We start from the raw sequence: 23,032 nt of genomic DNA on the forward strand, positions 1-23,032 counted from the left end.
GTAAGCTTGATTTGGGGGAAAAAAATTATGAAAAAAATCTGAGATATCCAAGGACTGATCTACATCTGAGGCATCAATAGACTACTAAGACTCGAACCAAGTACTGAAATTCTTATGTGTGATTTCAATTCACAGATTTTTTGTTCATGTCAGTTGATGTTTATGTCAGTGTCCCCCTGAAGTGGACCCAATCTTGGATAGCCTTCCGTTTTGTTTGTTTTTTTTAATAAAGGGACTTGCACTCGGAAGCCACCGCATTGCATTACCATAATGCACATAATGCAAACAATGAACCAAATGAGGGAGGGCTAGCCTGACTTTGTTGTTCCCTGAGAAGGCTGGCCTGACTGCAGTAGTATCTGTTTACGTCTTCGCCGTGTAGCAAAGCATTATTTTGCACCATATTGGTGTTGACCATGTGGCAGCGACGCGCTCCTCCGACATCGGCTGGTTTGTCCAGCGGTACTCTCCAGTACTTCCCCAGTGAGCTCTCCTGTCCGTAGCAAGGAAACAAACTTGCTCGCCGCCGGGCGAGTTGCCGATCGGCGAAGACAATCGACAACCCCGTGTGAGATGATCCGGGCTAAGACTTTGAGACGTCACTCGGTTCGGGTTAGCATGTTGGCTAGCTGTCATGCCTCTCGGTTTGTTTACATTCTCCGAAGCCGGGGCAGGGAAATGACAAAAGTCTGACTAACTACGGTGGCATAAAATATCGTTCGGGAGGTGCGACAGTAAAGTTGAAGTCGACAGTTTTGACCATTATGGAGTAATTTTGCCATGTCGTGCTAAATAAAGGCATTTTTATTATTTCATATTCCATTTAGCCAAAGACTGTTATTTGTCATGACCATACCATTTATTTGGCAATTGGGGGAAAATACTTAGATAAAAAGAATATCCTGTAAAAATATTGGAGTAGAGAGACCGAAACAATGACATTTTGCGGCTCTCTTCGTCGCATTTTCCTCATTGTGAATAATTCCCCCTCAATGGGTTGAATTGTAAATCAGATTAAACCACAACCCTGCCGACGTCATCCTCCTGTTGGGGACGTTAGAGCCCTATATTGGTAGGTGTGGCCAAACGGCGGATTAAAAAGACTAATTTCTCGTCATCTGCGCTTTGCCAAATTGTTGTACATAGTCAAATACTCTCAAAATATGATTCTAAATCACATAATAATGCTATTTAAGCCATTTTTTATCCTGTCGTACGCACTTTAATGTTATGCTAACTGATGCAGGTCAGACTTTCAGTAGCAAAATTAGTGATGGTTCCCCCACTTCCACAACATTGATGTCTTTTTACATTACTTACAGTGGCTGGTGTTGGTCCCCAAAAAACTTCTAATATCCCTCCTCTTCAAAAGGGCCGGAGGAGGCAGCACGTTGTCGACATGAATTTGTCGGGGCTCTGTGAGTGTGTGAGTGTGTAGATGTGTGTGGTTGGGGTGATAACTATAAGTCTGAACGTAATTCACTTAATAATGGTAGAGTCTATTCTATCCCTACAACTATTAAAAGGAAATCTGACATCAAATGTTCCAAAATTAACTCATTGCCTGGCCATGGCTGCAACTGATGATGATGTTCATTCGCTGCCACCCTCCAAGTTCAAATGGATAGGACATCCACCAGTTATAAGCTCATTTCAATTCACAACAGCTGTTTTTGTGTTTATTTGTTGTTTTGTCAACTATCCTAAAATGCTTTCCTGACCCGTGTATTTATAATTGTCCAAATGGATTGGACGTCTAGTGCTGCCATTGACAGAAAATTAATTAGAATTAAATAAATAAATAAATAAAAATTCACTTCATATTAGGACTGCAGCCATCAGTTATTTTAGTAGTCAATCAATCTATCAACTAGTTCGAATAATCGAGTAATCGGACTATGAACATCTAATGTGTTGCGGAACACATTTTAAGAGATGTGAATACAACATACAATAAGATCTTGAGTGTTTCTTCAAATGATGCAGAATTGCGCTCTCTTTTAAAAATAAATTAAACTACCTGAGCTTCGCCTCAAACGGTATACCAAAAAAACAAAGAAGGAACTAAGTACAACAAGAGAACAATTGGCTAACTTTCATAGCAAAAATTCGCTAGCTTAAATGCTTTAAAATGCTTACGTTTTTTACAATACTCTTAACAAATCGTTCAAACACACATTCCCAAAAAAACGGCTAAATATACATATAAACTAAATTACGAACGTGGATAAAACATATTACCTCAAACAAAAACTGATGTTGGTCTTAACAGGGAGCAGCTGGATTCACTCATGTTAAATGAGTTATGTCAAATTCACTGTTGCCACTAGAGGGCAGTGTAGCCACCCACATGAATAAAACTAAATGCAATCACTTTTCAAAACAAACCATTTCAATGCCACTCTAATTAAACAAATACTCAAAGCAGCCAAATTTGATTCGACGCTTTTCTTTAATCGAATTACTCTAGATATTCGAGTAATCGTTGCAGTACTAGTTTTAATCAATACTTTTCAAAAACATTTTGAACATGCGTACCTGCAGGCGCGGCAGGCTCTGGCAAGCGCACTCAGTGCGAGCGCATGGAAGACAAATTGGGCCTGCGTCACGTGACCTTGGCCGACTTGCTGTGCGGCGAGATGCAGACTCCCGGCGACAGGGGGCGCCACCTGCGGGACGTCCTGCAAAGAGGAGAGCCCCTACCGGAGGTCAGTAACGTGACATCAACAACCCAATACCAAATGTAGATGAAAACTGAAAGTTGGCTATTTTGTCAACGCAACCAATCGGTACCAAACTGGGCTAAGGAAATGGTTCGCTTCATTTTGAAAGCACAGCAGTTTGTTGTTGTGCACTTTTATGTGTTAAATGACAGCAGTGACCTCTCTTTGGTGCACTGTTCGCAAATTCACAGCCACATGTTCAAAGGTTCATTGGTTTGTGTGTGCAGGTGGGTTTTGAAGTGAAATGTCACAGCTAAGAAATGGGACAGTGTATTAGCTAAATCATGATCTGGATCGGGAAGCGGTCATGAACATACTGTATAAGTACGGCAATAGAGCCACTTACACTTTGTGGGTTTGTGTTGGTGATCTGGTTTGTGGGTACAACTGCTGTTGTTCTATGGAACATGCGAGAAAGAATGTTTTCTCCCTTGATATGATGAAAGGGTCCAAGGGAGTGCATTGCATGCCAAGGAAACCTCCCTCGATGCCTTCAAGAGAGCACGCAAGCGGCCTGGACAGCCAACCCAGGCTTTTAGCCTAGTGGTTATTATGCTCTCCGCTGGCGTGGTTTTGAGTCCTGGAGGAAGGATAGTGTCGCAGGCGTAGAGCAGAACCGGTTACACTAATCTCTCCCAATGAGCTAAGTTCTTTCAGTACCAACAACAATCAGAAAATTACATTTTTGGGAGAGGCACAGGCAATTATAAAGACATGCAGTGGATACTTGTGCACCCCTGCCTCCTCAGTACCATGCGAATGATTTTTCTCAAAAGCTGGAGAGATTGTGTCCAAGTAGAGAAACCGACTAAGTTCTGCCACTCGAGAGAAACTGATGTTTGTAAAAAAAACTATCAATAGAGTGACAAGCACAATAGATGCCCATCCTTGACCAATCGTTCAAAAACACTGTAACACATAAGATATATATCATGTCCTATTGGATTTAGTTAATCCATCTATCCGTTATCTACCGCTAAATCCGGGGTTGGGTCATTTGGGGGGCAGCGGCTTTAGCAGGGAAGCCCAGACTTCCCTCTCCTCAGCCACTGCAACCAGCTCCTCCGGCGGGATCCCAAGGCGTCCGTCCCCAAAGCCAGTGTCGACCGAGTCTCTGCAGAGTGTCCTGCGTCATCACCGGGGCCTCCCGCCAGTGGGACATGCCCGGAACACCTCTCCAGGGAGGCATCCAGAAGGCATTCGAACCTGATGACCGAGCCACCTCAGCTGGCTCCTTTCAACGTGTAAGAGTAGCGACTCGACCCTGAGTCCCGCACGGATGACCGAGTTTCTCACCCTATCTCTAAGAGAGAGCCCGGAGGAAAGTAATTTCAGCCGGTTGTATCTGGGATCTTTTTCTTTTGCTCACAACCCACAGCTCGTGACCATAGTGAGGGAAGGAACGTAGATCGACTGGTAAATCGAGAACTTCAGCTTTTGGCTCAGCTCCTTTTTCACCGCAACGTACCGGTACAGAGTCCGCATCACTGCAGACACTGCACCGATCCACTTGTCGATCTCCTGCTCCCTCACTCTTGAACAACACCTCAAGATACTTAAACTCCTCCGTTTGGGGCAGAAAATCATCCCCGACACGGAGTGTACACCCTACCCTATTCCAACTGAGGACGATGGTCTCGAATTTGGAGGTGCTGATCTTCATCCCAACCGCTTTAGAGTTGGAGGTTACAACCTGATGAAGCCAACAACTTTAACTGAAATGATTTCGATGAAGTAAGCAATCATAATAATGATGATATTCTATACTAATAGTCTACAATAACATATTAATCATAATAGAATAGGTGAATGATCTGTCCGCAATGAACGGATGTGTTTTTCATTTATGTTGGAAGTGATTCCAATGCACTAAGAGGCCTCACAAACAGTTCATATGTCAGTTAAATTTTTGGTGTGCACATGAAGCCTCAAGAAATGAACCTTTTCTCAAACCAGTTGGATGGAAAGGTTCAAGGCATCATGCATTTTTTGTATTTAGTAAATACACAATTCAAAAACAAGAATTGCATAGGGCTGCTTTGCTCTGCTAGTCTGTATACTGGTGGGTCATTTCCTTTTAAATGTAGGGGGCATTCATGGGTTACGTCCTGTACATTATAGGTCACTTCCTGTGAATTTTGGGGCATTTCCGAATCACTTTGTGTTGTTTTTGGGGCAATTCATGGGTCACGTCCAGATTATTTTGGGTCATTTCCAGGTCCCTAGTAATAATTCCTTTAAAAATGTTTTTTTTTTTAATGTAATAATTCCTTGTCCCTAGCAATTCTGACACATTTACAGGTTACTTGTTGTTCATCTCGGGTCACTTACTGTTGATTTCAGAGCAAATCTGCATCACTTCCATATGATTTGGGGGCATTCCAATTCTGGAAGAATAACCTCTATGGCACGGTTCACTAAATCCATGTCTCCCTCCTCCAACACACCTAAATCAAAATAATCAGGATCATTATCAGGCTTCTGGTGAGGTTGCTGATGACATAACCATTTCATTTAGGTGTGTTAGAGGAGAGACACGTGGAAAACACGACAGGAAAGGTGGCACCGAGGTCCAGATTTAGTGAACCCTGCTCTATGGCTATGATTGAAGCAATTGAAGAAATCACTAATGCATTAGATCAGAAGAAATATGCATTTGGATTTTTTTGTGATCTAAAAAAGGTATTTGATACAATCAATCACCAACTTCCAATTCATAAATTGGAAAAATATGGAATTCGCCGGGTTGCAGGGGATTGGTTAAATGGTTATTTAAGCGGTAGGGTTCTGTCTGTCAAAATGGGACAATATACATAAAAAAACTTTGTGTTGCATGTGGTGTTCCTCAGGGGTCCGTGTTGGGACCGAAACTATTTAATCTATATATAAATTATATTTTTAATGTATCTGAATCTCTAAAACTAATTCTTTTTGCAGATGACACCAGTGAATTCTATAGTAGTAATAATTATAATGAGTTGTTAAAGACCATGAACAAGGAGCTGATTACAATTAAAAAATGGATGGATATAAATAAATTATCGTTAAATTTAAGTAAAACCAAAGCAATGATGTTTGGTAGCTTTTAAACAAATCTTGATTTGCATGTAATTATTGATGGTATCCAAATTGAAAACGTAGATGTGAATACATTTTTGGGTGTTACATTTGACAGTAAACTGACATGGAAACCCCACATCACACATATAAAAACAAAAACTTCCAACAGTCTCTCAAATATAAATAAAGTTAAACTCTATCTTGACGAGAACGCACTCTGCACTTTATATTGCTCTTTGGTTCTCCCATACCTCTCACATTGTGTTTGGCCCTCACAGGAAAAAGTTTGGGGACATTGCCAAAGGCAGAACAACGACCTGTATGCCAAAATATACCAATATTTTTTATTTCTATTAGAAAAATGTTTCAGTAAAATGTTACACATTCTTGTGCATTTGCCACTTATTGCCACATTAACATTGAGGCTTTGGGCCTCTTTTGACCTCGTTGTGAGTTTGTAAGGTTGTGACTTCTGATTAACCCTTTAAGGTCTGGGCCTATTTTGTCTGATTTTGCATGCCTTTGAAGTTGCCTTTATATTTCAAAGAAAGAATTGTTTACGATGGCCTGGTTTGGTCCCTTTTTTTGTGACACCTTGAACTTCATGTCCAAATTGTTGTTTCCTTCACTGATCAATTATAAATCATCATTTTGGGCCCAAAAAGACCAAAAATTCCAAAATCGTTTTGTCAAAATTTTTAATATTGATGTCCAATTGACAACCAAACACCGTAACGAACCGTTTTGAAACTTTGTAATATTTATTCAACATTTTAGGATGAACATTCAACCAAAAAAATTTAGAATAAATAGTCTTATAGTTGACAATTCAACATAAACAGGTATAGCCATAGGCGTTTTTTGCCTTTATACATGCTCCAGTCAAAACAGGTTATATACAGCAGACCTAACAGTGAAGAACAGTGAAAAAATATATACCATCTAACACAAAAAGTGTTTAGAGGCCATCTCTTTATGAGTTTAGGTATTGCGGCCCATCGCCTGATGAAAACTATGTACACACAATCAAGCTTCTTGAACACACATTTATATACACAAATTGAGAAGATTGATGTGGGAAAAAAATATATATATAACATTGGGGGAAAAAAAGCATTTTCAAAAATATTTACAATAAACAAGTTAAATTTTTTTCAGTCATGCCACTCCGAAAAGCAGTTTCGTCCTGGAATTAGACACGGCTACATCACACAGCTCACACTTCCATGGGGTGTCGGTCCTCTTTCCACCCTTCCATTTTCATTTCACTTTACTTTCATTGTCACTATAAATGTACATGAAAATAAGTCAGTATTTATGAAAATAATAAAGTATAAAATAAAAATATATACAGCAATAAATAATAATGGAAATCTATATGTATGACAATAGAAAGAATACCATAGCTGAATATGTGCTACATCCCTAATCTTCATATAGAAAGAAGAACACCACAAATGATAAATTCCTGCCTGGGATACCCACAGTGCACGTACGACTTTGATCTGATATGCACATTTTATTATTATATACACAAACACACACTTATATTGCATCAAAATTAACTTTGTCTTGCAATATCAAAAGAAACTTTCAAAAGAAACGTTTTCAGCATGAAAAAAAAAGAGTGAGTTGGTTTACCTCTGCTCGTCGATGGCGTCACCCACGTGTTCAAATCCGTCACTATCTTCACTCGAGGACTCTTCCGAAGAAGACGATGATGACGAATTTGGACCATCCTCTTCCTCATGTTGATCAGAAGCACAATTGCTTGCGCTAAATTTAGTTTTCCGTTCATTGTCAAAGTCACACAAAGTCGCTGCTCGATCCAGGAGTATCCAACTGGCCGTCGCTCGCCACCTCGCTGCTTCAGAACACTCCTCCCTCTCGTTCGGTTGAACCTCGCACCGCAGTTATATTTATAAAAAAAAAAAAACGCATTTTGTGCTTCCACTATGACTTCGAAAGGGTTCGTTTGATTTGTGTTTTTTTCATGGAGCTTCCGTTTTGAAAAAGGACTAGAAATGATGGAAATATAGACATAAACAAATGATCCATGCAGCGTTTTAATGTTTTTTTGAGAGGACAATAAAACTATAAAACTTAAATGACAATATCTCACGTTCTAGTTGGTCGATTGACTTCAAATAATAACGAGAGTAAACCGCAACTTCCGCACTTTAAAACGAGACCAACCAACGGCATGTGGGTGACGTAATTAAAACGTGAGGGCGCTTCAAAGACGACGTGCGCTGAGGACGCGCCAGCGCGTCCTTCGACTCTCAAGGGTTAAACAAACTTGATGCCAATCAAAATGTTTGTTCTTCTTTTTCCCGAAATTAGAATCGATAAAGAATCGAATCGTTAAGCAATATCGATAATGGAATCGGAATCGTAAAAATCGTATCAATTCCCATCCCTAATTGAGAGTATGACATATTCCCATTGTGATCATTCAACATACCTCGTTTATTAAGACAATGCAGCGAATAGGAAGGGGTCATGGGGGACCAGAAGAAAAGAAAAGAAACACAAGTAAAGAAAGAAAAGAAACACAAACAACAACAAGCAATACAATAAACGCCTACACTAACTATGAATATGTCGGTGCCATCGTCAGGCTAGATGTATTTCCGGTTGACACCATGTGGGAGGCCTGTTGACCAGGGAAAGAAGGGGGGTGGGGAAGAGTCTATAAGACAAGTGATTGGGAGGGGTGGAGTGTACACAAATCAGTGCTGCGATCTAGCGCAGCCCATCCCTCCTCCCTCAGCCCAGCAAAGGGGCCATCGTCACCCCCCATTTTGGGGCATTCCCGAACCACTTTGTATTGTTTTTGGGGAAATTCATGAGTCACTTCTGATTATTTGGGGTCATTTCAGGTCACTTCCTGTTCATTTTTTGGGCCATTTCCTCTTGATTTTCGAGCAATTCTGTGTCAGTTTCGGCTGACTTTCGGTCCTTTCCTGATTTTTTGGGGGGCATTCCCGGGTCACTTCCTGGAAATTTTAGGTCACTTCCTGTGAATTTTGGGGCATGTCTGAGTCACTTCGTGTTGATTTTGGGGCAATTCTGATTCACTTCCTGATGATTTTGGGTTATTTTCTTTTGATTTTGGGTCACTTCTTAATGACTTTGGGGCATTCTTGGGTCACTTCCTGGTTATTTTAGGGCATTTCCAGGTCACTTGTTGCTCAATTTGTCCAGGTCATTGCCTGCCACTGACATCTAATTTATTTAAATGAGGACGGGGAGGACTAGATGTGAATGCTCATCTTTCAGTGCCGTTGACGGGGCACTCGGGGCAGTCGTTCATTCGTCCCTTCCAGTCAAAATGGATTGGACATCTTGCTGGAAGCCAACGAGTAAGAAGTGACGTCCACTAAGTTAATGGAAATGTATGAGAAAGTATTGGCCAAAAACTGACTGATAACTTACACGCGCCTTGATTCTATAAATTGTTTTGATGTGAATTGGACAAAAAAAGGTTGAACAAGGTAGCATTTTGGAAATGGCATTTTATGTTTACGTGGGTTACCTTTGTCTATCACAACAGGACGTCACCATGGACCTGCTGTGTGAGGCTCTCACGTCTAGAAGGCAGGCTAAGGGCGTGGTGGTTTGCGGCTTCCCTGTGGATCTGAGACAAGCTCAGCTGTATGAAGCCAAGGTGGGTTTTCTTTTATGCTTGGATGACAAATAGAAAATAAACATAACTTTGCATGCGGAAGATGGGCGAACCCACCGCCGTGCTCCTGCTCAGCTGCTCCACCCAAACCCTCGCCGGGCGCCTGCAGAGCCGCCGGAGTTCCGCTTCGTCCGTCGGGTCGGCTCCGGACAAAGACGGCACCCCCTGCTGGAGGGCCGACAGCTTCTGGGCCGACGCCAAGCCGGTGGCAGAACACTACGACGGCAAAAAAATCCTGCACACGGTCAGTTACCCGTGGAAAGCTAGAAAGACTCATTTTGCTCAGATTTTTAAACAAGAGTGTCTAGACTTAAGATACACTTTATGAAAAATATTTTCATTCAAACAAATCATGGTTCAAATATAACAATCTTATTTACTTAAAGTCTACAGTTATTACCCTTCGCCAGTAGATAACGTGTTCGACTTGTCTATATACAGTATGTGTTCAAAATCAAGAGCAAAGGTTACAGAGGTCAGAAAAGAAATTTCACAATAACTCAAGAACTAATGAAGGGGTTATTATCAAATTTGCCAGATATATTTATTATATATTATTTCACCCAGAACTCAACAATTAATAAAGGGATGATTGTAATATGAAACTGAAGCGGTGATTACATTTTGGGATCAAGAGGTCAAAGGTCAGAAAAGGTTTTTTTTTTTTTTTATAACGCAAGAATGAAAAAAGAGAATTATAATCAAACTTGCAGGGTATGTTAGTAATATCAAACGAAAAATGAGATTAAAATTGTGGGGTAATGAGCTCAAATTTCACAGAGCTCCGAGAAGGAATTCCACGATAACTAGTTCCATACTGTAACAAATATGGCGATGCTTTTAATTTGGCTGCTTGAGCGGAAATCTGCTCTCGTTGTGTTCTCTGGTAGGGCTGCAACTAACGATTATTTTTATAATCGACTAATTGAACGATTAAGTGAACGATAAATCGAATCAATGTCACTTTTTTTCAATTACCTTAACAATTTCACTTGCTTATTTTAATTTTTTTAGGCTTGTTGTAAATAACAATTAAGACAAAATAGATAAACTTTTCCTTCAAAAACATTTTATTACAGCTTCCTGACTTAACTGTGGTTTACAACTGTACTGTTTTAAATACATAAAACTTGTTTGTTTTTAATAAAGGTTCTGAGTATCCTTTTACAGAGGCGTCACGTCCCATTAGGCAAACCAGGCAATTGCCTAAGGCCCCCAGCCAGCAGGGGCCCCCAGAGTACCAACAGATTGAGCACACGCAGCTTTACTGCACTGTCGCAGCGACAAGGGTGACAGTGCCAGTGAAATCTTTGTGTCTGAGTTACCTGAAGGGTCCCCTTCACTCGCTCTACACTCCCACCCCCTCCCTCACGTGACTCAGAGTGAGCGGCGATTTAGCTTTTTTTTAATTGGCATAAATCCAAAATGAATGAAAGAATGATATCGCTTCTGGTAGCAACAAAAGAAAGGAAAAAAAGCCAAAGAGCAGAAAAGGAAGCAAGACAGTGGGGAGTTTACTATGTTACTGTAATTTTATGTCCTAATGTAGTAGAAGCCGGGTACTTTGAGTGTCCTAAAAAGCACTCTATGAGACCGAGGCGTTATTATTAGGGCTGTCAAATTTATCGCATTAATGGGCGGTAATTCATTTTTTTAATTAGTCAGGTTAAAATATTTCACGCATTTAATGCATGTGCGGGACGACCCACTCATGCATTGCCGCAAACAGACTACAATGGGGCCGTTTCATGTATATTGAGAGCTAAGAGGCAGAGACAAGCGAGAGGAGTGGACTTAGGCATTCATTGGGGCCGCGCTATTTATTGGCATAAGCTTTGGCATCTCTTCCACAACAATTATAATTATTGTGGCGAGCGACGTGGGATAGAATGACAGGAGATAATCATTTTCTTAACACGCTTTATTCAACACAACGCAGAGAAGATATACCATTTGCAGCCACCACTGTCAGTCATGGTTGCCCAACTTCCCGTCATGCGTTTTGGCGGAACAGTCAAGTCGCTACAGTATCATTTACTGAAAGCACAACAAAAATAATATTCCTATCTCTAAAAAAATAATAATATTCACAAAAAGAAAAGCGCTCAATGCAAAGAGAACTGGCATTCCCAATCCAAATAGCTATGCAAAATACACATAAAACTTACTCAGACTTGGGTCAAACTCTATTCAAACATTTCGTTTAGCTCAACAAATACACTAGATGGCAATATTTAGTCACAATATACAAACTATCAGGTCTTGTACATTGTGAAGTCAACACTCAAATGAAAGTAAGGAACAATGAACCCGGAAACTACGGCGTCAGTCGAGGGGCAAAACGCACTAGAAAAACTTGGCTGGATCTCTAATTAATTTAAAACTCACCCTTGACAACTTGTGGTGTATTTCAATCACTACCTTCCACAATGGCGAAGCTATTTGTTTATTTTTTGATTGAAAATTTTACAAATTTTATTAAAACGAAAACATACAGAGGGGTTTTAATATAAAATTGCCATAACTTGTATTCACATTTATCTTTTAAGAAATACAAGTCTTTCTATCCGTGGATCCCTTTCACAGAAAGAATGTTAATAATGTTAATGCCATCTTGTGGATTTATTGTCATAATAAACAAATACAGTACTTATGTACAGTATGTTGAATGTATAGATCCGTCTTTTCTTATCTCTCCATTTCAACAATAATTTACAGAAAATTTTGGCATATTTTAGAGATGGTTTGAATTGTGATTAATTACGATTAATTTTTCATCTGTGATTAACTCGATTAAAATCTTAATCATTTGACAGCCCTAGTTATTATACTTTTATTAAATATGCTATTGCTCCAAATCCAACTGTCCCCCTTACTTGCACATGCTCGAAGGGCCCCATGTTGCTTGTTGCCTGGGGCCCCCGGGGACCCTTGCCTCTGGGGACCCTTGCCTCTGAGTATAAAACAAAAAAAAATTCTCAGTTCACAAATCAGACCAAAGTCCTGTTCATTCAAATACAAAAAAGTGCTGCTGATTGAATTTGAATTTTTTTTCTTGTGGGCAAAGCGCTGATATAAATTGTGTCAACGACTCATTTACGAACTAAACAACAAAATCTAATAAGGAGGAGGCAGACTGGAATGAATCGGTTTTCTTTATCAAACAGTTCATAAATACAGTCCAAATCCAATTTCAAAGCACAATCTCTTATATGACAATTTACAGTTTGAATGGGAATTTGTGATGAAAGGAGACTGTTGTATGAATGGGTTTATGTGTGTGGTTTCTTTATAAAAAGAACTTTAACTATCCAACAATAACTCAAGTGCTGATATGCTTCTCCAAAAAATACAAACGGACACTTGAAAAATGGTTGGCATAATCACTAACTAGCTTAGCGCTCCATGCTAAGTAGTAACGTCTCATCAATAAAGATAACAATACAAACAGCTTCATTTACTCACCTCTGTCGGAGGCACACTGGATCTAACAACACAAAAGACAATCTAACTTTCGACATTTCGTAATACAGTATTATTAATTCAGCAACCCAACCTGATTGTAGCAGTGAACTCTCTCTCTCGCTTCAATGATTGGCGCGTGCGTGCCGCCTAACATCACTCTCAAACAAAGACCCAAACATGACTGCTCTTAGCTGCTGGCAGAATTCGATTATCAAATTAGTTGGCAACTAACTTATTAATTTTAATCGATTTAATCAATTAGTTGTTGCAGCTGTATCCTCTTGTTTTACAATTATATCATTTTATCATTTGCAATGAGAATAAGCTATTTTAGATCAAATGAGCGTATATTTACCAAATTTAGAACATGGAAAAATGCTACATGCAACAGATAAAATGTCAGCGAATGTGCTTAGAATAAAATTCAGAAAATTGTTATGTATCAAACAATTATTTAATGCACTTTTTTTTTAATTGTACAGTGGGGAGAACAAGTATTTGATACACTGCCGATTTTGCTGGTTTTCCCACTTGCAAGCCATGTAGAGGTCTGTAATTTGTATCATAAATTCTCTTCAACTGTGAGGGACGTAATCTAATACAAAAATCCAGAAAATCACATTTTATAATTTAAAAAAAATACATTTGTATTTAACTGCATGAAATAAGTATTTGATACATTACCAACTAGTAAATATTTCGGCTGTTAGTTCTTTTTTAAGAACCCCTCCTGTTCGGAAGTATTACCGGAAGTAACTACACCTGTTTGAACTTGTTACCTGTATAAAAGACACCTGTTCACATGCTCAAACAAACAAACTCCAACCTCTCCACAATGGCCAAGGCCAAAGAGCTGTGTAAGGACATCAGAGATAAAATAATAGACCTGCACAAGGCTGGGATGGGCTACAGGAAAATAAGCAATCAGCTTGGTGAGAAGGTAACAACTGTTGGAGCGATTATTAGAAAATGGAAGAAGTTCAAGTTGATGGTCAATCTGCCTCGTTCTGGGGCTCCATGCAAGATCAGCCCAGAACTACATGGCAGGACCTGGTCAATGACCTGAAGAGAGCTGGAACCACAGTCTCGAAGAAAACCATCGGAAACACATTACGCCGTCATGGATTAAAATCCTACAGCGCACGCAAGGTCCCGCTGCTGAAGCCAGTGCATGTCCAGACACGTCTGAAGTTTGCCACTGACCATCTGGATGATCCAGAGGAGCAATGGGAGAAGGTCAAGTGGTCAGATGAGACCAAAATTGAACTTTTTGGTCTGAACTCGGCTCGTTGTGTTTGGAGGAAAAAGAAGGATGAGTACAACCCCAAGAACACCATCCCAACCGTGAACATGGAGGAGGAAACATCATTTTTTGGGGCTACTTCTCTGCCAAGGGTACAGGACGACTGCACCGTATTGAGGGGAGGATGGATGGGGCTATGTATCACCAGATCTTGGCTGACAACCTCCTTCCTTCAGTAAAAGCCCTGTAGATGGGTCGTGGCTGGGTCTTCCAGCATGACAATGACCCAAAGCACACAGCCAAGGCAACTAAAGAGTGGCTCCGTAAGAAGCATCTTAAGGTCCTGGAGTGGCCTAGCCTGTCACCAGATCTGAACCCGATAGAAAATCTATGGAGGGAGCTGAAAGTCCGTGTTGCCCGGCAGCAGCCCCGAAACCTGAAGGCTCTGGAGAAGATCTGCATGGAGGAGTGGGCCAAAATCCCTGCTGCAGTGTGTGCAAACCTTGTCAAGGACTACAGGAAACGTTTGGTATCTATAATAGCAAACAAAGGTTTCTGTACCAAATATTAAGTTTGATTTTTGTGATGTATCAAATACTTATTTTATGAAATTAAATGCAATTTTATTATTTAAAAATCATACAACGTGATTTTCAGTTTTTTTTTTTTTTTTTGTATTAGATTCCGTCCCTCACAGTTGAAGAGAACCTATGATACAAATTACAGACCTCTACATGCTTTGCAAGTGGGAAAACCAGCAAAATCGGCAGAGTATCAAATACTTGTTCACCCCACTGTATGTAAAATAGGAGTGGGAACCTCTTGGTACCTCACAATACGATACGATTTGCGATACAAAGCTCACAATAATGATGATCTGATGATACGGCGATACAACAATTATCGATCCATTGGTCAGGAAATCATTCTAGGATATTCTACAAACAACTAATAAACAGAGAAACAAGCTTCTGCTGTGAATTGGAATGAGTTTATCACTAGTAGACGTCCAATCCATTTGAACGTCTATGGCCATCAGTGGCAGCCAACGCCAGGCAATGAGGTCATTTTGGGCTATTTAAGGTCATTTACCTGTTGATTTTTTGTTACTTCCAGTTGATTTTGGGGTATTTTACGGGTCACTTCCTGTTTATTTTGAGTTACAGAACAGGAAGTGACCTGGGAATCACCCAAATCAATAGGCAGTGACTCAAACTCAACAGGAAATGACCTGTAAATGCCCTGAAAATCAGACCAAATGACCGTAAATGCTCTGGTTTCGAATGAACGAACGTTCCCTGTCTAAATGGATTGGGCGTTGTGCACCGTCAACGCAGCCTTAGAGTTAACTGAGACACTACCGTATTGGCCCGAATATAAGACGGTGTTTTTTGCATTGAAATAAGACTGAAAAAGAGGGGGTTGTCTTATATTCACGGTCTAGACATTATACCCATTCACGACGCTAGATGGCGCCAGATATCATTGAAGCGATGTTCTGTCATGACAGATCTCAGCTACTCTCAAGCTTAACCAGTTGGCATTATTTTTATTGCAATGTTTTTCCTAATTCAGATTTGTTTCAAGACTACAGTTACAGTTGGACTTCTTTGATGGTTAATGCAGTTATTGCAATTTTGTTGTTTTATAATAGACTGGTTTATTTACATTTCAAAAACTAGAAGCCATTCATTTATAAATGTGATTGCATTTAAGTTTACATATTTAAATGTTCAGATATTAAGATTTGAATGAGGCAAAATAACATGCCTTTTCTCTCAAATATATTGTTACGATCATTTAATTCGGATGTACTGTAATTATTTTCCGTATAAAAATTAATTTTTTCAAACTTAAGTCTTGAAAAAGAGGAGGTCGTCTTATAATCAGGGGTGTCTTATATTCGAGCCAATACGGTATTATGGTGGAATATTTTGGTAGCAACTTGTTGGTTCCTTTTTATTCTTTTTTTTTTTTTTTTTTTTTTAGACACCGACACCTTTTTAAAACGATATTTCGAATCTTGGCAGGAGCATATCGATAACCTTTTGTGATACAAAGTATCACGATATATCACCATTTCGATATTTTGTCACACCCCTAATGTCAAATAAACCATTTTGCTAGTATTTTATTATTTACAATCACCTATCGCAAATTAGTGATAAGATTTTCACCAACTATTCTACTTAAGGCAAAAATGTCTAAATTACGAAAATGTAAATTTCTAGTTTAAAGTATTTAATTTTTTTAAAAGACTTTCAATACATCGATCTAGTGAATAAACCCTGATAAGCTTAAAAATGTTGGCTCATTCTAATTGCGTACCGTCCCTATAAATGTCTTTTTTTGTTGTTTACAGATTGATGCTGAGCGGTCACCTGATCAAGTGTTTGCTCAGATCTGCAAGGTGATGGAGTCCTCTCTTGCCAACTGATTTACCCACGCACACACACTTACTTGAGTAGCTAAAATACTTTTGACTCCAGCCAAACAATTTCAAACTGCATAAAGTTGCCAAAAGATAGTGCCAAAGCGCTACTTTTCTATTAGACAGGGCTTTGGCGCCATCTTGGGGTGTTCTAAGAGGAGCACACGAACAGCAATTAGGCAGGTTTTTCAACAAATAACAGAATATGTTCCTCCAATAACAAACATTGTACAAAGTCTTACACTGCTGTTGTTCTTCTGGTTGTCACGTTGATTTTTTTTGACTCTTCCTATTTACTCAACACAAAAAGTAAAACTGGGCGGGTTAGAATTGACAGCAGACACGAGAGCGCCCTCTGCAGCAGAATCCAAAGACTGCTCCGGTCACGCACGTACCATCCTGTTTTATAAGGACACAACAAGCATGCATTCAGTTTAAACATCGAGGGTCATTTAAGTAAACAAAAAAAAAAAAAAACATTTGTACGTTTGCAAGCTTGCTTAATATGTAAGTCTGCTGTTCACATTTCAATAAAGTTGTGTATTTTGACGGTTGGACTGTTCTTTTATTTCCCTTCAGTTTCCAGTGATGAGTGTGCCACCTGTTGGTTGTAAAGCGCAATGACAATTCGATGCGAGTTCAAACGACCTTTTCCATAGACGTCAAATCCATAAACGGATTTTAAGATGGGGCCAGGGGGGTAAGCCCCTCCCCCACCCCCCGGTGGACGAAAAGTGTCATTGCATGAAATTGACTTTCCTATACATACTGTATTGGCCCAAATATAAGACGGTGTTTTTTGCATTGAAATAACAATGAAAAAGAGGGGGTCGTCTTATATTCACGGTCTAGACATTATGCCCATTCACGACGCTAAATGGCGCCAGATATCACTGAAGCGATCTTCTCTCATGACAGATCTCAGCTACTATTTTTAGTTTAACCAGTTTGCATTATTTTATTGCAATGTTTTTCCTTATTCAGATTTGTTTCGACTACAGTTAGACTTCACTTTGATGGTTAATGCAGTTATTTCAAATTTGTTGTTTTATCACAATAGATTGGTTTATTTACATTTCAAAAACCAGAAGCGATTCATTTACGAATGTGATTGCACTTCACATATTTAAATGTTCAAATATTAAGATTTGAATGAGGCAAAATAAAATGCTTTTTCTCTCAAATATATTATTTGTTTCGGATGTACTGTATTTTCTGTATAAAAATTAATTTGGTGTTCAAAAAGTCTTTTTTCAAACTTCAGTCTTGAAAAAGAGGGGGTCGTCTTATAATCAGGGTCATCTTATATTCGGGCCAATACGGTATATAAATTTTGTAAAGGCAATAACACTGCAACAAAAATGAATGAAATGAACAAAGAAATATATCTTTATAATGGTTTAAAATTATTTTTCGAACAGATCATGTGACCAGCACCTTAAACGGTCATTTGCTTTGCATATGATTTTTTTTTTTAAATATATGAGGGCAATTTTATTTTTCAAATGATTTTTTTCTGTAAAGATATTCTTTGATTAAAGCAACTTTTGGGGGGATTAAATGATTTAGACACAAATGTAAAAAAGGATAGCTTCAATCAAAGAAAACTTTTTCAATGAAAAATTAAGTGTTCAAATGCAAATTTTTCAATCTCAAATATTTTTTCGCATACAAAAACATTTTCTATGATTGATTTTTTTTTTTATTGGTGATTTTTCTTTTTGAAATTTTTTTTTCAAGCAACTTATTTTTTTGATTGAATAATAAAGACAAAAACGTCCTAGCTAAAATGTGGCCCCAACACAAATCAATATTACTTCAATCAAAAAAGTTGCTTCAAACAAACAAAAATTAAGTCGTAGAAAAATAGCTTTCACATGCATTTTTTTGGGAAAATATATATTTTGATTGAAGCAACTTTTTGTTGAAGCAACTTTTTTTTGGATTGAATAATAAAGACACAAATCTACCTTCATATGGCTCCGCCCAGGGGATATAATTTTTGACTGGGATAACTACATTGGCACGACACCGGTGGGCGTACCATATTCAATGGATGATGACCTTGCCGAAAAGTATTGCCTAAGCAGCCTGATTTAGAATTCCCCTCAAGAATGATGGGAAACAAAAAACGCTCATTGTCAACTTATTATAAATATTCTTGTAAGTTAATTTCATTGCTGACACTACATTTTTTGGGGTCATCAACATGTTGTGCCCCCCCTGCCCCAAAAGTCAAACTCTGCTTATGGTCAAATCTATTTCAACTGGGATGACTGGAATTGTGAGATTATTTTTCACTGTCCATGACAGCGATAGCTGTCCAAACAAAATTTGACTGGACGACCACTCAACATGGATTGGACTTCTATCGCCGTCATTGGCACCCAACGAGTTATTAACCCGCTGATGCATGAATTATAAAATCCTTGGTCTATTTTTTCCTGACATGTTTTTAAATCATCTTAGGATATGAAAATGATGTTCAATTTCTTATTTTTCTCAAATATGACCCCCCCCACACACACACACACCATTAAATTACAGACATATCCAATCCAGTAGACTGCATGTACCTGCACACTCAACATAAAATAAATTTAGTATCAAAATTGAATTGTGTTGTATAGTAACTAAAGAAACCCTTGATCCGTTTTTTGCTTTAATAAACATTTAGACAATTTTGGGGACATTTCAACACTATATCCCCCATTTTAATAAATGGGTTTTAAGAACTTCAAATGTAATAATTATGGTAAGTTGTAAACATGTTACTAGGGTTGTTCCGATCATGTTTTTTTGCTCCCAATCCGATCCCGATCGTTTTAGTTTGAGTATCTGCCGATCCCGATATTTCCCAATCCGATTGCTTTTTTTTGCTCCCGATTCAATTCCAATCATTCCCGATAATTTTTCCCGATCATATACATTTTGGCAATGCATTAAGAAAAAAATGAATAAAACTCGGAAGAATATATACATTCAACGTACAGTACATAAGTACTGTATTTGTTTATTATGACAATAAATCCTCAAGATGGCATTTCATTAACATTCTTTCTGTGAGAGGGATCCACGGATATAAGACTTGTGACTTTGTATATTGTGATTAAATATTGCCATCTAGTGTATTTGTTGAGCTTTCAGTAAATGCTACTGTAGCCATGCCCAAATGCATGATGGGAAGTGCAACCATGACTGTGCTTAGTGCTACCAATTGATATATATTCTCTGCGTTGGGAAATAAAATAGGGTGTCAAGACAAAGATCAATTACTACCTTGCTTCCCCACGTTGCTTTCCACGATATTTCTAAATGTAGGGTGAGGGATTGTAAGGCTTTAGCCATTTAAAACAGGGCTCCAAAGGCTGCCAAAATTCACTCTACTCATTTTACGCTGCCTTTTAGCTCTCTATATAAGTAAAACGACGCCATTACAGATTGAGCGCGACAATGCGTGAGTGGGTCGTGCAGCGCATTCATTATTTGCGTAAATATTTTAACGTGATACTTTTTTTTTTTTAATTAATTACCGCCATTATCGGGATAAATTTGATAACCCTACCTTAAGCCTAAACTAAATATTCTGGATAAGTGTAACATATTATGTCTGTAACGTTAAATACAATTAAAAAACGATTTAATTTAAAAAAATATATATATATATATATATTTTTTTTTAAAAAAAGGCATATCCGATATTTTTTTGTCGATTCCGATATTTTGAAAATGATGTGATCGGACCCGATCGATCGGGACATCTCTACATGTTACCGTCCCACCGAATTATTTTTAAACAAAAACAAAGCAGAAAAATGCTTGGCTTGATTATTTTTTCATTGAGTCCACTCAAATCTGCTCAAGCTGCTCATTTACACACAATGAGTTGTCACAGCAACTGTTTGACAAGTTAATGAGTGATGCATGCAACGCTTTGAAGTTTGCTTCTCTGGCAAGATCAAAGATTAAATGTCTGTCAATTACTGTTAACTTTAATAAGCAACTCCAGTGCACTCACTGCCTGACCAACAAGGTGAGGGATCACTGTAGTTACGCAAACCACAGCTAAGATAAAATGCATATAGTAATGCAAACTACAGCTAATCTGCATTTTTTTAAAAACAATAAAATGAGAATACATTTTAAATTGTCTGCTTATAAATATAAATAACATACTTGTAACTAAAACAGTCATAAAAACTGACAACTATGTAACGTGTTCAAAAAATATTCCATCATGTCCACTTCATTGGAAACATGGTTAATCATACATTTCTATCTATTATACACAAATATTTCATATTCCAGATAGATATTATCTTTCCCTAGATGTTACTGTAGATCATTTTTTTAATCACTGTAACTCTTCAGGCATAGAAGTATCGACAGGATATGCCAGTTGTAGTCGACATGGGTGGCAGGTTGTCGGCTATCTTGGGTTCAGAGGATATTTACTTGCAGTTACACAACCTGACCACCGAAATAACCTCAATAAAGTATGGCAGCAGAGAACGCTCTTAGGGTTGCTCTGCAGTGAAACCAATGCATTAAAGAAAAGGTACGTTTCAGTAGCTGTCCACTGTAGTGACCACTAGGCACCAGAGGGTTAAATATTTTTTTTAAACATTGGATTGCACTCAGTTTTAAAATAAATTAAGGGCTTTGTAATTAATCTCAAAACCCTAACCTTTTTAAAGGATTCTAATATGCAATTCATTTCCATTTAATAAAAAAATACTATAAAAACAAATAATATAGAAACAGTTATCAACTCACTTTACACAAGGACCAAATCAATTCAGCCAAATCAACTTAGTATTCCGGTCTCATTACAGCTAATCAGCACAAGTTTAAAAACCTGTACTCACTCCTAACCAAAATCACTAAGCCCCCAGATCCACTCCCTTGCCTCATGTGCTCTGCTAATTTTTGTGAAGCAACCCTGACATTTTTCTCCCCCAAAATTACTGACATTCACCAATCCCTGACTCACCAAGGAGCTGCAGTTTCTGGGACTAACCTTACTCTCCTTTCATGTTCCTCTCATCAGCCCCCTCTCCAGATTTACCTTTCCTTCAATCCTGGCTATCTTTGAAATCACCAAATCCAAACCCACTACCTGTCATCATGATCCTCTTCCCACTGCCCTCCTCAAAACCGGTCTTCCCTCAATTGTCCACCTCATCACCACCATCATTCACTCCTCACTCAAATCCGGTACAGTTCCTCCATCTCTAAAACTGCTTCCATCACACCCATTCTGAAGAAACCCAACCTGGATCCCACCAATTTCAATAACCTCCGCCCCATCTCCAACTTACCTTTCATTTCCAAAATTCTCGAAAAAAACGTTGCATCCCAACTCCATACCCACCTAATTACCAATGACATTTACGAGCAGTTTAAATTCGGTTCCCGGCCCCTCCATAGTCCCCTTCACTGAAAAAGCCTTAGTAAAAATTACAAACGACCTCCTCATTGCATCACACTCTGATCTGTTATCAATCCTTGTCCTCCTCCATCCCATTGCCGCCTTCGACACCATTTCCCACACAATCCTTCTCGACCGGCTCTCCTCCCTTGGTATCACCAACACACCCCTTTCCTGGTTCACTTCCTACCTGTCCAGACGCACACGATTTGTCAAATTCAGCCCCCATGAATCCAAATCCCTCCCTTTCTCCGCTGGCGTGCCCCAGGGTTCTGTCCTGGGGCCGCTCCTCTTCATCATTTACATTCTCCCACTAGGTTCCGCAAACACAACATTCACTTCCACTGTTACACGGATGACACCCAGCTCTACATTTCTTCAAAACCAACCTCCTCCCTTCCACTTTCCTCCCTCACCCTCTGCTTAGATGACATTAACTGTTGGTTCTCCTCTAACTTCCTCCAACTTAACAGCTCAAAATCAGAAGTCCTCCGAGTGGGAGCCAATACAATGCTCTGTCATGTCAATACGTTCTCTATTACCATCAACAATGTACCAATCACTCAGGTTAAGAGTCTGGGTGTAATCCTCGTCAGCACGCTCTCCTTCCGGTCACATACCAACGGCGTCACCAGATCAGCCTACTTCCACCTTCGCAATATTTCTTGTCTCCCTCCTGTCTCTCACCCACCATACCACTTCCACTCTGGTCTGGTCTGTAGTCTAATAACCTCCCGACTCGATTACTGTAACTCACTGCCCTTCGGTTTCCCAAATAAGTCCCTCCAAAAACTGCAGCTCCTCCAAAACTCAGGAGCACGCCTCATCACTCGGACCCCCGCCACACACCTCATCACCCCCATCCTCCGTCAACTTCACTGGCTTCCAGTCAAACAAAGAATCAATTACAAGATCCTCGTTTTACCTTCAAAGCACTCCATGGCTTGGCCCCTCCCTACCTTTGCAATCTACTCTGTTTAAACAGTCCACC

At 39.1% G+C, this 23,032-nt stretch overlaps 1 protein-coding gene across 1 annotated transcript in view; it reads left to right on the plus strand.

The window, feature by feature from the left end:
* Positions 1-17,164, plus strand: part of ak5 (adenylate kinase 5) — a 78,724-nt gene extending 61,560 nt beyond the window's left edge. The window contains exons 11-14 of the mRNA XM_057856651.1: positions 2,545-2,708; positions 9,340-9,453; positions 9,515-9,715; positions 16,542-17,164. Of these exons, the coding sequence (XP_057712634.1) occupies positions 2,545-2,708; positions 9,340-9,453; positions 9,515-9,715; positions 16,542-16,616 (554 nt within the window). The 3' untranslated portion in view covers positions 16,617-17,164. The remainder of the gene's footprint in view (positions 1-2,544; positions 2,709-9,339; positions 9,454-9,514; positions 9,716-16,541) is intronic.
* Positions 17,165-23,032: the final 5,868 nt, after the last annotated feature.

The sequence above is a fragment of the Corythoichthys intestinalis genome, chromosome 14 (genome assembly GCF_030265065.1).
Source record: "Corythoichthys intestinalis isolate RoL2023-P3 chromosome 14, ASM3026506v1, whole genome shotgun sequence".
Taxonomy (NCBI): Eukaryota; Metazoa; Chordata; class Actinopteri; order Syngnathiformes; family Syngnathidae; genus Corythoichthys; species Corythoichthys intestinalis.